The sequence below is a fragment of the Rattus norvegicus genome, chromosome 9, assembly GCF_021556685.1.
Source record: "Rattus norvegicus strain SHRSP/BbbUtx chromosome 9, alternate assembly SHRSP_T2T, whole genome shotgun sequence".
In the NCBI taxonomy this organism is placed as follows: Eukaryota; Metazoa; Chordata; class Mammalia; order Rodentia; family Muridae; genus Rattus; species Rattus norvegicus.
In genome coordinates, this window is record NC_141542.1 from 57,723,960 (window position 1) to 57,740,543 (window position 16,584).

General features: G+C 45.5%; 1 protein-coding gene across 26 annotated transcripts in view; it reads left to right on the top strand.

Moving 5' to 3' along the window:
• The window catches only part of Il1r1 (interleukin 1 receptor type 1), a 76,381-nt gene that overhangs the window by 43,874 nt on the left and 15,923 nt on the right, over positions 1-16,584 (top strand). For all 26 annotated transcript variants that reach the window (XM_087564881.1, XM_087564895.1, XM_087564882.1 and 23 more), the window contains 1 exon segment: positions 6,194-6,257. In XM_087564881.1, the coding sequence (XP_087421007.1) occupies positions 6,194-6,257 (64 nt within the window).

The window sequence follows — 16,584 nt, forward strand, 5'->3', positions numbered from 1 at the left end:
GGATAGCTCCCCCTGTACACAAGGACGCTTGCTGGCCACAGTTTTCTTGGGGGGCAGTTGTGTGTTTATCACATCAATTCTTGTTTCTGTTTTTAATGGAGACAGTAAGAGGGAGATGGATGGGACTGGTAGACACACAGCTTGATAGATTAAGACAAGGACCGTGCGGATCCCATGTATGGGGAAGCAAATTCCAACACTTGATGGCAGAGAAGGGAAGCGCATGGTGACGGGCGCTGGAGGCTGGGACTGGAAGGACAGAGGGATAGACGGAGGTGTTGTCAGATTGTCGAGGCGTCTGTGGTCCCTGGCTCTTCTGCCCTACTGCAGGTCATTGCTGAACCTCTTCCCCAGGCCACCTGATTGAAGAGAGCTCCTAGTGTAGCGGATCAGAACCGTCTTAGAACGCTCAGGGCCTCTTCTCTTTTCTACACCTTCTAATTCCTAACTTCTGTTGGAGAAAACACAGATGGTCTCCTTGCAAGGGGCATGGGGCTGCTTTTGCTGAATGAAACATACTCCAAACATGTCATAGCACGCTGCATTCATCTCAGCCTCCTAACCAGAGTGTGACCCTCCTTGACCCCTGGATTAGTCGGGGTTCTCTAGAGTCACAGAACTTATAGAATGTCTCTCTATATTGAGGGAATTTATTATGATGATTTATAGTCTGTAGTCCAACTACCCCCAAAATAGTCAGCTGTGAATGGGAAGTCCAAGGATCTAGTAGTTGCTCAGTCCCACAAGGCTAGTTGTTCCAGCTGCTCTCCTGAAGAACTAGGGTTCCAACAGATGTGCTAGCAAGTTTTTGCAAGCAGGCGAAGAAGAGTGAATCTTCCTTCTTCTAATGCCCTTATGTAGGTCTCCAGCAGAAGGTATGGCCCAGATTAAAGGTGTGTAGCACCACGCCTGGATCTGGGACTGGCTTTGTCTCAGGCTGGCCTGGAACTCAGAGATCTCCTTGCCTTAGTCTCCTGGGATGAAAGGTGTGGACTACCTCGCTTGAGTTTAAGTTTTCCATGCTAAGATCCAGGTCAGACACTTGTGCCTTCCAGATCTGGATCACAGGTGTGCTCTCCAATTCTGAACTGTAGTTCATTCCAGATCAAGTTGACAGCCAAGAATAGCCATTACGGCCCCACCTGAAGGAATACAACCATTAACCACACTTCAGTCCCTCTTCTGCTCATCTGACCTCTAAGAAATCTGTTCTCCATGTTGTTGCTCTTGACTCCAGCTTATTTTGCACACAGTGGCTAAAACCTCTACAGAAAATGAACATCTAGCCACACCCCATCCCGATATGTAAAATCTCTAAGTGACTTTTTTTGCCGTCAGCAAATTGACACCCTCAGTGAGGCCCTCCTGTCATAGCCATTGTGAGCCTCACCTTTCCACGTTCACTTCCTGGCAGCTGCCTTGTTTATGTTCCAGAATGGAGATATTGCTTAATATCCTCGTTCCCTTTCATAGGCAAGTTAGGGGCCCCTCCTCCCCCTTTCTCCTATGTGTGTGTCTCACATGTGTATGTATGTTTGTGTGTGTGCATGTGTGTGTGCACTCACACATGTGTATAGTGCATGTGTGTGTATGTGTGTGCATGTGCATATATGTGCTTGTGTGCTTGTGTATGTACACATGTGTGTGTATGTGTGCATGTGTGTGTGTGTGCGTGTGCATGTGTGTGCATGTGTAGGGGAGGGTCTCACAGCCTGATGGAATGAGTACAGATACACTCATTTCCCCTGTAACCACCAAGTTCCATGGTCCTTATTCCCATTTCTGTGCCCAGGATTAATGTTGACAATTCAATATGCAGTTGTTCAGGCGGACCATGGGTAGAGAAAGAAACGATGGAAACAGAAAGTCTTCCTTCAAAGCGTGTCATCTCAGTGTGCGGTTTTGTGATGACAGCAGAAGGGGACCTTTGCCACACATGGCTCCCATGTGCCAAGTCATTTTACCCTCCTCACAATACTCAGGGACAAATAACCATTACCAGCTCCATGTGCCATGTGGGGAAACCGAGGCAGGACTGAGCTTTTCCAATGTCTCACCTCTTGGTGGAGACTTGACCTGGTCAGTCTTACCCGCTGACCCTGAAACGTCTACTTTAGACATCTCTACCCTAGAGCCTATGTTGTTTGTAGATATAAGAGGTTAGTGTATTTGGGGATGTCTGTTTGCTTCTTTGCCTGTTTATTTTGCCTATTTGTTCTGGCACAACGGCTGTGTGTCATCCAGATTGACCTCAAACTCATGCTCCTCCTGCCTAGCTTCTGGGGTGCTATTACAGATGTATGTGCCTCCACGCCCAGCATTTGTTGTTTTTCTTGGGAGTGCAGTTGGTGTTATTTCAGACGGGATCGGGCGCGTTCAGGGTGGTATGGCTGTAGACAGTTGGCGTTATTTCAACGGCTTGTTTTACAGCTTCTGTTCTAGTCTCTTCATTCCTTTACTACCTGTCTTAGGGTTTTACTGCTGTGAACAGTCACCATGACCAAGGCAAGTCTTATGAAGGATAACATTTAGTTGGGGCTGGCTTACAAGTTCAGCGGTTCAGTCCATTTTCATCAAGGTGGGGACATGACAGTGTCTAGGCAGGCATGGTGCAAGAGGAACTGAGAGTTCTGTGTCTTCATCTGAAGGCTGTTCTGAGGAGACTCACTTCCAGGCAGCTAGGATGAGGGTGTTAAACCCACGTCCACGGTGACACACCTACTCCAACAAGGCCACACCTCCTAGCAGTGCCACTCCCTGGGCCAAGCACCCTTCCCAGCATGGTATGGAAATTCAACCCCCAGGTCCTGGTGACAGATAAGGACCTAGAAAAGCTGCCATTGAGGGCAAAGGGTTTTCTCACATCTTGCCTACAGCAGGGTAAGTGTTGATGGAAAACTTACCCCCACTACTTAAGAAAACATTAGGGAAGAATCTCATCTTAGGTCATTGGCCGCGGTCTTGAAATAATTAAAGGATGGTTCATCTGCAGTTAACCTAGAATTCCAACTGGCCATCCACGCGCCGTAAAAGGCAGCCTGGCATGCTTTTCTTTTTCTGCCTAATAATCAAACAAGCCCAGTCTTGTACCTGAGTGAACCTGCAGCCAGCAGTGTCCATGCAACTTATTTATAAACACCCTTGTTGATATTAAAAAGACTGAGGAGCGGGGAGTGGGTACTTTTCTTCCTTTCTGCTGTAAAGACTTGACAGACAAGTCCTATGCTCACAGAAGGTCATTAGAAGGCTGGCCGGAAGCCTCAAGTTCCCCTAGCTTGTTCTGAGTCTACTTTAGAGTAAATACAGCAACTGTGCTATTAACCTACATTGTGGTGAATGGCCCGATTTTTATGGTAAAGGATCAGAGTTACAGAGCATGTTAGGAATGTAGTCATACAACTCTAGGGTATGTCTAAGGGTAGGTTTCAGGTCTTAAGCCAGGCATAAGAGTCAACATCCTGATGCTGGGGTTACAGCCACAAGATCTGAATGGGCGTGTCCCATAGCCTCTTTTAAAACCCGCCTCCCGTTAATCTTCATTTTCAAAAGCATGTAACATTTGGATACCTTCTAATGCAATTTCTCAAGTAGAACATTTTCCAGCAAATTTGTAAATCCTTCCCATACTCAGTCTTCCCGAATGTCATCTTAGTTAAAGGACTGTGTTTCACACTTTTACAGCCACAGGTAAGAATACAGGCCTATTGAATGTCTCATGAAATCAAAGAGTCTCAGCCTTCTCTGGATGGGGCTTGTTGCTGAGTTGAAGAGGAAGCTGTTTATTTTGCTCGTTCTTTTTGCATTCGTTCCTCAAGAGGTTTTAGTACAGACTTCTGGGTTTCCAGCGCAGATTCTCCGCTTTGGGGACAGGAAGGAGCAGGCCGTGTTTCCGGATTCATGAGGATTCTAAGCCCAGGCTAAGTGGAAGATTATGCTGAGGACATAGCAGGTCCCAGGTTGCTAGGGGAGCCCAGAGGATAAAGCTCTTTGGGGCTTCCAGCTCGAGGTGCTGAGGTCCGGTGCAGTAGGAGGAATGGGTTAAAAAGGAAGAAGCTCAGTGCAAAGCTGAGAGGCTGGGGCCCATGGTGAGGGCTGCTGTGGAGAGAGCTGGGGAGGGAGCTGAAAGAGTCAAGAACAGAGTAGCCCAATACTTGGCAAGGGAGCTGGGCTCTTCTGTGTGCACTGGGAACCTAGGTGGATTGTTGAACAGTTGACTTTATTAGAAAATGTAAATCCACAGGCAGAGATTCAAATAGGGAGCTCAGTGTCATAATCGATCTGAGCAGGGGCTGGAGGTGGCTGTATGGACAGCATAACAGGATCATGAATAAATTGGGTGTGTTGGTGGTGAAGGATACCAACTCTTAGGGTCTAGGGAGAGAGTGTCCCTGGCGGTAGCAGCCTCAGGATCACAGAGCCCTGGTCTCTTTTGAATGCATGCTTAGTAGGTCTGGAGCCCTGTGGGGACGACAGCCGGGTGGGGTGAGGAGTTCCAGGATAGGGTAATTTGGTGTAGCAAGAATACTCACTGAGCTGTTGGGATTGGGGCTCTTGGGGATCTCCTGAGTGAATTTCTATAAAAGTTTGCTGGAGATAGAAGGCTAGAACTTTCCGAATGTCATCATGAGGGCCTGAGAAGGAGAACAGAATAAATAGAGGGAGGAGGCGGTAATGTAAGTTTACGTTGCTTGGGACTTGAGGGGTGGCACGCAAAACTGAGAGCTTTGTGTTCTTTGCATTAATTTGACAGTGTTTTAGGGACTTTGGTTTGTGGATGGAGTAATGGGCATGTCCCGAAAAAGGTTAGGCAAGCGCTTAATCTGGCCACACTCCCTGCCATATACACAGACAAAGGCCCACACAATTAAAATAGCCAAGGTATGAAATCAGTCTAGGTGTCTATCAACATGGCTAACACACATGTGGTCCATGGATGCAGTGGAACATTATTCAGTCGTGAAAAAGGAACAAAGTTACATCATTTTCTGAAAAATGGGTGGAATGGGAGAAGACCGTATTATCCAAGAGAAAGGCACATGTGTTTTATTTCATATGTGGAACCTAGCAAAAACCCATGTATGATATGTCAGGAGAAGGTGGGACTTGGGGGGGGGAGAAGGGGTGGAAGGGAAACAGGTGAGGACAATGAAGGGTAAATAAGGTCGACGGACATCATACATTTGATGAAAATGTCACAAAACTCAACATTTTGTAAAATGAAGGCATAGCAGTGAGAATTTTAAAAGTAGACCCCATCACCAGGAACACAGTTTAACATGGAGCTGACACGCTAAGCACCATCTACCGTCATGCCACTGACAGGAGCCAAGGTCTCCTTTGTGTTCATATATGCTCACCAGAGACCTTCTGGAAAATATTAAAATCCCCAGCGAAGGGAAATCCATCCCAACCACAAGAATAAACTCAGCTTTACTGTGTCGACATGATTTAGTTTAGTCTTTTTGGGGAGGGTAAATCTCCATGTATCATGCTGTATAGGCAATTAAATATTGGATTTTAAAATGAAGGTTTAACTTGAGTTGGGTGTAGGGAATACTCTCCAAGTAGAGACAACAATGTACAAAGGCAGAGACTTTGGGCTTAATGGGTCTGCTTGTCCCTTTTCCCGTGGTGGCCAGTTCCATTACCGTAGATAAAGAAATATGTAGGTGCTCAAGCCCCTTCTACACCCACCCATGAGCTTTTATGATTTCCTGGTTGGTTATGGTATCTAATCAAGTGGGAGTGTTATGTCAACAGTTGTTCCCCTGTGTCCTAGAGACTGTTAACATCCTAAAAACCGTGCATCTTCAACACAGAAGCATATTCTTTCAAGTCAATTAGCCCAGCAGTTTGGTTGGATCTGCAGATGTAGCTCTCATGGGTGTGGAGAGCTGGGTGTGGTCTGTTTTGGTTGTCAATGTGTTCTGAGGGGATTCACTAGTGGAGTGCTAGACAAGATGCGTATTTGGAGAAAGATGCCAGAAATGCTTAGAATCTCAAGTTGTCAAGTGTGTCCCCAATTCAGTTACACACGCCCCAACCTAACCAGAAGCCTAGCATAACTTGGAATGGTGAAGAAAGCTCTTCAGTGTGACCTGGGGTGTGGGTGAGGACAGGTAGGGCTCAGGGCATGGGGATGTTCGCTGGGTTGGTAACACCCTGCCTTTCTTCCCTTCTTCTGTTTCTCCAGGAGAATATGAAAGTGCTACTTGGGTTCATTTGTCTCATTGTGCCTCTGCTGTCGCTGGAGACCGGTAAGTCGGATGTTTCCTCCTCTCTAGTCCACAGACAAAGGTGATGGAGAACCCCTGGCCCTGTTCCTCTCTTGGAGACTTTTACTTCAGTTACACCTAGGACATGGAGTCTCTTGGCCCCAGAACTGCCCACCTGAAAGTCTTTTTTCTGAGTTTTTAACTCTCATTCTCTGCCTGGTATTTTGGGAAACTGAGGGCAGTGAGATTAAGAGCTCAGGGTGACTGATGTCTCTAGATTTGAAATGAGAGCTCCCTTCTAGGTCTCTGGCTCTGGTCCAGGCCTCCTGACACCTCAGGGCTGTTGGGAAGGTGTGCCGCCTGCCTGTGCTGGATTAGGTGTCAAGCCCCTGCTACTTTCCATAGTCTCATCCAGTTTCTTCATTTTCTTACCTTCTTCTTCATTTCTCAACGTATGTCCATTGCACCTTTACAATGTATCAACTGGTGAGAACTGAAACTGTAGCAGTGAACAATCTTTACCCAGGTAGCTGCTGGCTGGTCCCATTCCTCCTAGGAGAGACAGGATGCCAAGCAGTAGTGTAGATAAGGTAGTCAGAAACACGAGGAAAACATGGAATATTTGTGAATGGGAGTAGACAGAAGGTTCAGTTTTTACAGATATCTCACTGAAAGGTCGATTTTGACCAGAAGCTGAAGGAGGGGAAAAAAGACACCATGTGAATTCCAGGCTGGGAGAGAAAAGTTTCCTTGACAGCATGTGCAAAGGCCTAAAGTGTCAGGTATATTCTAGCACTTCCATACTTAGAGAGGTGAGAGGCCAGAAGATACAAAGCTACTAGGTTAAGAGAGAGATGACAGAGGGATTGAGGGAAACCTTGAAGACTTTTTTTGAAGAATTCTGACTTGGATGGACTGAATCCTTTGTTCAAAACCAGAGAGGTTGAGGCCATGGAGGTGACTTCGTGCTAACAGAAAAGTGACCACATGAGTCAAATCTGTAGCACCCAGGTAAAAAAATCACATATGCAAGGGACAGTAACTCTAGTGCTGTGGGGGTCAGACACAGGAGGAGAACTAGGCTGGCTATCTGGAGCCACCACCACTGCTGCCATCTATAATAGCATCACCTCTACCACCATCATCACCACCACCAACACCTCCACCACAATCACCTCCACCACCATCACCTCCATTATCATCATCACCAACACCAACACCTCCACCCCCACCAACACCTCCACCCCCACCAACACCTCCACCACCACCAACACCTCCACCATCATCACCTCCACCATCATCACCTCCACCACCATCATCACCACCAACACCTCCACCACCATCACCTCCATTATCATCATCACCAACACCAACACCTCCACCACCACCAACACCTCCACCCCCACCAACACCTCCACCCCCACCAACACCTCCACCCCCACCAACACCTCCACCATCATCATCACCACCAACACCTCCACCCCCACCAACACCTCCACCATCATCATCACCACCAACACCTCCACCCCCACCAACACCTCCACCATCATCATCACCACCAACACCTCCACCACCACTAACACCTCCACCATCATCACCTCCACCACCACCAACACCTCCACCACCACCATCACCTCCACCACCATTATTACCACCACCAACACCCCTACCACCAACACCTCCACCACCATCACCTCCACCCCATCACCTCCACTACCATCACCTCCACCACCATCATCACCACCACCAACACCTCTACCACCACCACCACCTCCACCACAATTACCTCCACCACCATCACCTCCATTATCATCATCACCACCACCAACACTATCACCTGCACTGTTAACAACACGCCTCCACAGTCACCACCACCGCCACTGCCACCACTACCACCACCACCACCACCATTGCAACAACAACCACAACAGTAACATCCCGGAGAGACTATCTAAAGTATCTTATCTGACTCCTTTTTGTTTTCTGTTAGAATAGAGTCTCAGGAGACAAAGACAGAGGCAGAAAGAGGTTAGCCGTTCAGAGGTCATTGTGACGATCTAGGCAAGCCATGATACCAGTGTGTCCTGGATTGGAGGTGATATTGACTTGATCAGAGATGAAGAGGAGAGTCAGCCAAGGCTGGGGTGTATGTTGAGGATTCATAGATGGAGCCCATATGGGGTGTAGGACTGAGACTGAGGCTTTGGTCTCAGCAAATACAAAGCAGAGTTGCCAATGATGCTCTATGGAAAGGTCAAATGTTCCTCTGTGTGTCCAGTGTTCGTCCCAGTGTATCCTATGTGCATCCTGTGTGCATCCCGTGTGCGTCTGTGTGCGTTCTGTACTGTGTGCAGACTGATAAGTGTTCTGGGTATGTGAATGCTCTCCGTGCGTGACAAGGCAGCGTGGGGACTGAGAGACAGGATGGAAATACGAAATCAGAGCAGCCAGCAAGCAGCTGGTGTGAGCTGAGGCCAATCAAGGTCACCGAGTGCAGTAAGAAAGATAGTATCACGAACTGAGTTCCGCTTCCTGTAGGGTGATTGACGGCCAGGCATCCGGTGATCAGAGAACTAGTAAAAGTCTAACCTGAAGGTTTGGAGAACTAAGTAGAGAAAGTGTCTTGGGGTGAATGAATAAATGAATGAGTGTGTGTGTGTGTGTGTGTGTGTGTGTGTGTGTAAAATAAGAACATGTTGATGCAGGTGTGCCGAGAGAGATGACAGCTGTGAGTTATTTAATGTAGCAACTTACAAGTTGCCCTCCTACTGGAGTGGGCCCAACCCTCAGACACTCAGATCGCTACTGTTGTTGTTTCTGCTACTATTTCATGGTGGAGCCCTGGAAGTGAGGCTCTGACCCACCCCTAGTTCAGGCTGACTTCCTGAGAGGTTTACTAAGATTAGCCAGTATTTGAAGTACTAATATACACACATATTATGAAATCACAATCAAAGACAAGATAATAAGTGTATCTACCACTCTCAGCCTCCTCTTCATCCCTCCCCATTGCCTCATCCCCAGACAAGCTACTTCCTGTCACCATAGATGGTCTTGTACTCTCTAAAATGTTAAATAAACAGATTTATCAGCATGTGCTCATTCTGAGGGAAAGGGATATGGTGTGTGTTTTTTTTTAAACCCCTCAGATTAGTTGTAAGGCTTGCACATGTTGTACTCATTTATTTTTGAATGACCTTGGCAACCCTCTGTTTTATGGGCACAGAACAGTTATTTATTCATTTATGTACCAATGTACACTATGGTTTTACTAGTGTTTTTCTAAATATGATTTTAATAGAAATATGTCCATTTGCTCTTCCTTTTCCTCCCGCCCTCCTTCCTTTGAACCCCTCCCTGCCCCTCACTCTCAAGTTCAAGTTGATAATGTTGTAATTGTGATTAATCAGTTCCATTAGGTCTTAGTATGACCTACCCCACACCCGCACTGAGTCCTACTGATTTCTTAAGTCAGCCTTAGTACAATTATTGGATGATTATCCCTAATCTGCTTTCTCTGCTAGACTGGCTAAGTCCCAGCTGCCTTTCCCAAGTGACTTGGTGTTCGAATCTCATCCAGGCTGCCTTCCTGTTCCATCAGCCTGTCCTCAGGATGCACTTCTCCTGGCCATGTGCTCATGGTCCATCTTTCATGGCTGCCTCCACCTCTCTCTGTCTTCCTTCTCTCCTATTCTTTCTCTCTCTGTCTTCTTCTGTCTCTATCTCTGTCTCTCACAATCCCTACTGAACCCCCCTCTCACTGCAGCCCAGTAACCAAGGCCCGCCTACCTACAAAGTCCCACCCACATATAAAAGCCCTGCCCTCCTCTAAAGCTCCGCCCAACTCTGTTCTCCCCAGTAATGTCCTGTAGCCACTTTTATTTACCTGATAGCTTTAAATTGGGGGAGCAAGGTTTACACAATAAAGGGTGGTATACCAGACCTTGGGGTTTAGAACTTAGCATTTTTTTTTCATTAATAGGAGAGTCTCAGTTTCTGATGAACCTAGTCTTGGTTTGTGTATAAATATCTTCAGTTCTCCTTCATTTTGAAATGCCATCCTCCTGGCCCTGGTGGATTCTGGGAAACAATTGCACTTACTGAAAACTTGTGTGCAGTACAAGACATTTGTCTCTCACCACAGTCAACGTTCCATTCCTTCATACAACCGAACTCTGAAGTACCTGGGTGGATGTGTCTTCTACTTATTCTTAACGGTTTTAAAGCTCGTTAGGTGTGTAGGTTAATGTGTTTGGGAGGTAATGTGTAGGTAATGGTTTTTTTATTGGCCCTTTCTTTTTTCCTGGGATTCCTGTTATGCACAAGTCATTTGTTCTCAGAGGAACCAAAGACTCTCAGCTGATTAATTGTTGTTTGCAAGTCATTTTTTTTTCTGTCAATCCACATTCAGACTCTCTAGCGAAACAGTCTTTAATTATGGGATTTTTCCACCCCAGAATTTCGGATTCCAATGGCTGTTTCCTCCTCCTCCTCTCCTCCCCCTCCCCCTCCTCCTCCTCCCCCTCCTCCTCTTCCTCTCCCTTCTCCTCCTCTCCTCCTCCTCCTCTCCTCCTCCTCCCCCTCCTCCCCCTCCTCCTCTCCTCCTCCTCTTCCTCCTCCTCCCCTTCCCTCTCCTCCCCCTCCTCCTCCCCCTCCTCCTCCTCTCCTCTTCCTCTTCCTCCTCCCCTTCCTCCTCTTCCTCTTTCTTCTCCCCCTCCTCCTCTTCCTCTTCCTTCTCCTCCCCCTCCCTCTCCCCCTCCTCCCCCTCCTCCTCTTCCTCTTCCTTCTCCTCCCCCTCCCCCCTCCCCCTCCTCCTCTTCCTCTTCCTTCTCCTCCTCTTCCTCCCCCTCCTCCTCCCCCTCCTCCTCTTCCTCCTCCTTCTCCTCCTTATCGTCCTCCTTCTTCATGTCCTCCCCCTTCTTCTCCCTTCCCCCCTCCTCTTTCTTCTTCATTAACATTCTCCTTGGTAAGACATCGTTGTCATGTAGTTCTTTTATATTTTAGTAATAGTTTTTCAGTAGTTTGGGATATATTTTTGAAAGATCAGAGTCTTTGTAGGGTAAATGTAACACCCCCACATTCCCCTGAAACAATTTCCATTGGCAGTTCTGTTCACGCTCTGTATGGACCCAACTTTGCTATTTTTTCTCTTTTTTATTTTCTTGTTTGTTTTTTGTCCTTTTTTTGTAGTATTTTGCTGAAAATTGGGCATTTTTGTTAGCATAATGTATAATCTGGAAATCAGGTGTCTTCCTTCTATGTCCCCATAGTTTGTTGTTGTTACCGAGTTCTTTTAAAAGTATCTCTCTCTCTCTCTCTCTCTCTCTCTCTCTCTCTCTCTCTCTCTCTCTCTCTCTCTCTCTGTGTGTGTGTGTGTACTGTTGCTCATTAAGTGCAGAAATTCCCTTCTTTCAACTCTTGGAGCTGTGTGGCCGTAGTTTCCAACACCATACAGCAATCTCATCCAAAGCCCACACAGTCCAGTTACAGTTGCCTACATTGGGCAGAGCGAACGCTGTGCTGACTCATTTCCCAGCTGCGAGCCCCTTGCTACTTGCAGCATCTCCAGGTCACGTGGTTCTGCTCCGTCTTTGCTTCTTTCTCCTCCTCTCCCCCTCTCTCTATCTGCCCCACCCTCAAAGACCTACCATTCCACCTTTCCTCCCCACTGCCCAATCACGGGCTCCAGCCTTTATTGACCGGTAAATGGGGAGAAGGTTCACATGAGATCACCTAGCTTGTACAGGGGCCAGCCCTCTTGAGGAAGCAGAATTAACGTCAGAATTCAAACAGCACCAGGACAACCCACAATAGTGCTGGAGTTACAGGCATCTGTGGTGGGCGATGTTGGTGCCGGGACCTGAATTCTGGTCCTGAGAGGGCAGTAAACCCTCTTTAGCACTGGGCTAACCTTCCAGTCCATTGTTAGGTGATTTCTCTTTCCTTTCTCTCTATTATTTTTTACATTCTGTAAGTTGTTGCTGTTGTTTTTGTTAGTGCGTTTGATGGACTTTCTGAACCAGCCTTGTGGAGTCTTGTGTGTGTCCATTGGAGTCATCCGTAAATATAGTGGCTGGCTAACCATCAGAAGATCTGAGGCCGGCTATTCTCTACCGTTTGCCCAGGGGCAGCATGAGGGCTGTTTACAGCTCTGCCTTAGCCTTCATTTCCCGCCTATATATGACCTCAGAGTTATTCAGCTGTGAGTCTGAAACCTTTTCTGGATCCAGTGGACAGCTATGTGTGTGTGAATCTGGTTTTCATTCCCTGGATATATGCCAGAGTGTTCAGGCCTCCCTTAGGCCATGGCCCTCATGCTCTGACTGATGTTGTAGCTTTAGTAAACACTTGTTGCCTTATTAAATAGTTGACACTGCGTTTGTTCGCAGAATACCCTGAGGATAGGGCTCTTCTGAAGAAACTCTGCTGTCAGGTCAGCAACCTGGGATGTTTGAGAAACTTCAGACCAGTTCTGCCTGCTAGTTTTCAGAGACATGGTGTTTGCACAGGTCCTGGTTTGAATATCAGGGAACTGAGGAGAGAGGGGTGGTTGCTAATTCACGAAGCAATAAAACACGCTGTTCCATTTTTATCAGCGACTTTCTGAACCTTCCTCCTTCTTCTGTCCTTTCTCCCTGTCTCCCTCCTCTTCTTTCTAATAAATGTTTCTCTGAGTGTCAGAAGCCTTTGGCTTAGGGAGAACCCAGACAGACCTGAACCCAATCTAGCCCTTCCCCTGCTTTTAGGGACGAATGATTTTCAGAGACTTACGGGCTCATAGTTTAGAAACCCTCCTTAAGTTATTTTTCTTTCAAACGTACAAGTTGGCGAGGTGGCAGTTTCTTCTAATTCATACTTTTGTCAAAAAGAAAAAAAACACTTCAATATGTTTGTGTGCATTATCTGGGTCTCTAGGCTGTTCTGGTGACATATTTGTCTCTATTCCGATGCTACACTGACTTAATTTTGGTAACTTTATAAAGCTTTACAGGTTTATAAGATTTTAGTATTGAGTTTTGTGGTGCTCAGAGATAAGAAACCAAATGCCTTGTTTGTCAATTTGTATGAAATGTCCTGATCATATTTTGATTGGGATTATATTGAATATAAATATGTTTGGAGCAGAAACAGCTTAACAAGAGCAGTTCTTCTGTTTTACACACACAGGGTTTATCCACTTGTTTGTGACTTACTGAGGCGAAATTTTCCGATTTTCAGTCTATAATTTGATTTTATATATTTAACCTCAGTTTTTAATACCTTTTGGTACCACTGTAGTGTTGGTTTCCAAAAACCACAGTTTGCTGAGAGTTTTACAGAATTTTAATTAAATGCCTCTTTTTTCATCTGTTGAGATTTTCGTATCATTTAAATAAATCTCTTAGCATATAGGGAATATTTAAAGCTTTAATGTTTTTCAAATATAAATTTACAATACATATCTTTTATATTCTATAGGATTCAATTATGTAAAATATCTGAAAGACACACACCTGTATTTATAAGAGTTTGGTTTGTAGTTTTGTCGTAACGCGATTGGTTTGGGTAACATGTGACACTGATATCACACTGAGTCTGGAGGCATCACGGTCTCAATATTTGGGAGGATTTGCTCAAAACTGACAGTCATGTCTTTGACATCTGGAAGGACATGAAGGTGAAGCTATCCAGACTTGAAATGTTCTCTTTTAGGATCTTTTACAACAAGTTCTCTTAGAAGGCACAGGACAGTTTAGGCTATCTGTTTCCCCTTGGGGAAGTTTCAATAGGTTCTGTCTTTCAAAAATCTTAGCCATTTTATTTATAATGTTGGATTTATTACAGTAAGGCTGAACATAATACTCCTCTTACCTTTCTAAGATACCTTCGAGACTTCTTTTTTCTCCTGATTAGAGATTTACTTACCCTCTCAGATCTTGTTTTGTTTTAGATCTTTATTAATTTTTATGAAAGATGTATATCTTCTGGAATCTTTCATTTTTCTTTATTCTTCTCTTTTTATTTCAACGTTTTCTTCCCAGGTATTATTTACTACCGACTTACTCTGCTGCTGGATTAATTGAGTTTGGTATTTTCTAAATGGTATACTAGCTTACCATTTTCCGGAGCCGTTCACACCCAGGATGGCTGTGCCCGCAAGGCCTAGTAATTTCTAGGGTTTGTGGACAGTTTGCCTCCTAGGACCTGCTTTTGGTGTGATGGCTGGCCCAGAGCTGTGCTTCCAGACCCCTCACCATCAGCCTTTCACCCCCACACCCAGCTTTACTCCTGCTACAAATTAGTGCACAGCCAGCCAGGTGGTGATCGCTCCTACCACATGGGTGCTCTGCCCCCTGTGTGGATTCTGAAACAGCTGAGCTGGCCACTGAGGGTTTCAAACCAAAAGCTGAAACTTACTCGTTTAGACTCATTCGTTTAAAGTGCTCATTAGTTGTTTCAGTCACAGCAATGAGCAAAAAAAAGACTGATAAAGAAAGTTAGTACCAGAGAAGTGACCCTACTGCTGTGACAAATGTAACCATCTTTGGGGGGGAAAAAAGAAACAAAATTTTTGAGGAATTTAAGGGAAAAAGAGATTTTAGTCAGAAAGAGCTGGAATTTTGCAATCAGAAACTTCTTTGTGATTCTGGTGGGAGCTCGGACTGGAATGCCAGTAGGAATGTGAAAATTTAAGATAGTTCTCTGTTGATTCAGAGGCCATTACGAGATACCACCTTCTGGCAAAGAACTTGTCTGGTGTTGTCCGTGTCTGGAAACTATGTGTGAGCTGAATTTAGAGCTGACTGGTGATTTTACGGAGGGGATCAAGGCCGTCCAGCATTCAGACTGCAGCATGGTTGTTATTGGCTGTGTTCTGTCAGGTTTAGAGTGAGGTTAGGGGTCTCGCTGCAGAGCGGAGGAGTTACAGACTTGCCATTGGTCAGAAAAAGCCAGATGAAAGCTGAAGCTAAAGAGATGTGGTGTCCGAAGATATTGGTGCCTTTTAGAAGAAGTTGAGTGTTTTACAAGTTCGTGTCAAGGGTATGAGTGCATCTCTGGGATGCCCACCTCATTACCAAGGGCCACTTGCCCAAGGAAAAAGCACTGTTTCTCTTAAGTGTGTCTCCCCAGGCACTCAGAGGCCATGCAGCAGTGGTTCAAGGAGGTACAGTTAACATTGAAGCTAGCAGCAGACCCTAGTGTCAGCCATACCATGCCAGCATTCATGATATAAAAATGTAAGTTTCCAAAGGAATTCCCGAGTATACAGATGCTGTAACAGGCTTGGGAGCCCCGTAGGCAGCCCTGAGAGATCATTTAGAGAAACTGGACCCTGTGGTAAGTTTTCCTGATTATTTTTTGATATGCCCAGCCCACTGTGAGTAAGATAACGTTTTTTTGTTATTGTACAGGTGCCCATAGTAAGAGAGAGTCTTGAGCCTCAGTAGAGACATGGCCTTAGAGTTCTGAGCACAGTTAAAACTTTAAGGACCTTCTTGTACAGATTCTTACAGATGGGCTAAAAGCAGTTTGCGATGTAAACAGTCATGACCCTTTGAGGGCCAGAGGTTGGATGTTAAGGTTTGAAGATTAAAATTTCCCCCAACATATGCTAAGTACCTGCCACTGTGAAGTTTCACTGTGAATGAAATATTTAACAGGGCATTTTTGTCTGGTACTGTTTTCTTCTTTGTGAAGGAATTCTTTGACTATTTATAGAGAGTACAGGTCCCCTGAGAAGGGGTTCTTAGAGCTTTTAAAATCCTCTCTGTGATTTTGAAAGGCATTTTCACTGGAATTACAGCTGGATAATAGCTTTACTCCCTAGAAGGATGGTTGTAGCCCTTTTGGTTTTGTTTGTTAACTATTGTTACTTAAAAATGAAAAAGCAGCCAGGTGATGGTGGCAGGTGCGTTTAATCCCAGTGCTTTGGAGGCTGAGGCAGGTTGATCTCTATAAGTTTGGGGCCAGCCTGGTCTACAAAGTGAGTTCTAAGATAACCAAGACTACACACAGAAACTGTGTCTTGAAAAAAAAAAAAAACCAAAGTAAACAGATACATTTTTAAAATAGAATATCTCTGGCTACTTAAGATTTTCTTTCTGTCTCTGGTGTTGATAATTTTGTTTTAGACAGTTGGTGTGAGTCCCCTTTTCCCTTTCTTGGTGTTCCTGGTGTTTTTTGGGCTCAGGCTCATTATAACATCTCGAGGAATTTCAGCATGTATTTCAAACACGACTTCTGTGTTCCCACACTCCCCTAGCAACTCATAGTCATCATGTCCCAGCTGCTTTAGCTGTCACTGAGTCTCAGATATTTTCTAATGTCATGTCTTCAGGTTTTCTTAATTTCTCTTCCCAGTGTATCTTCAACTTGGCGACACATTTCT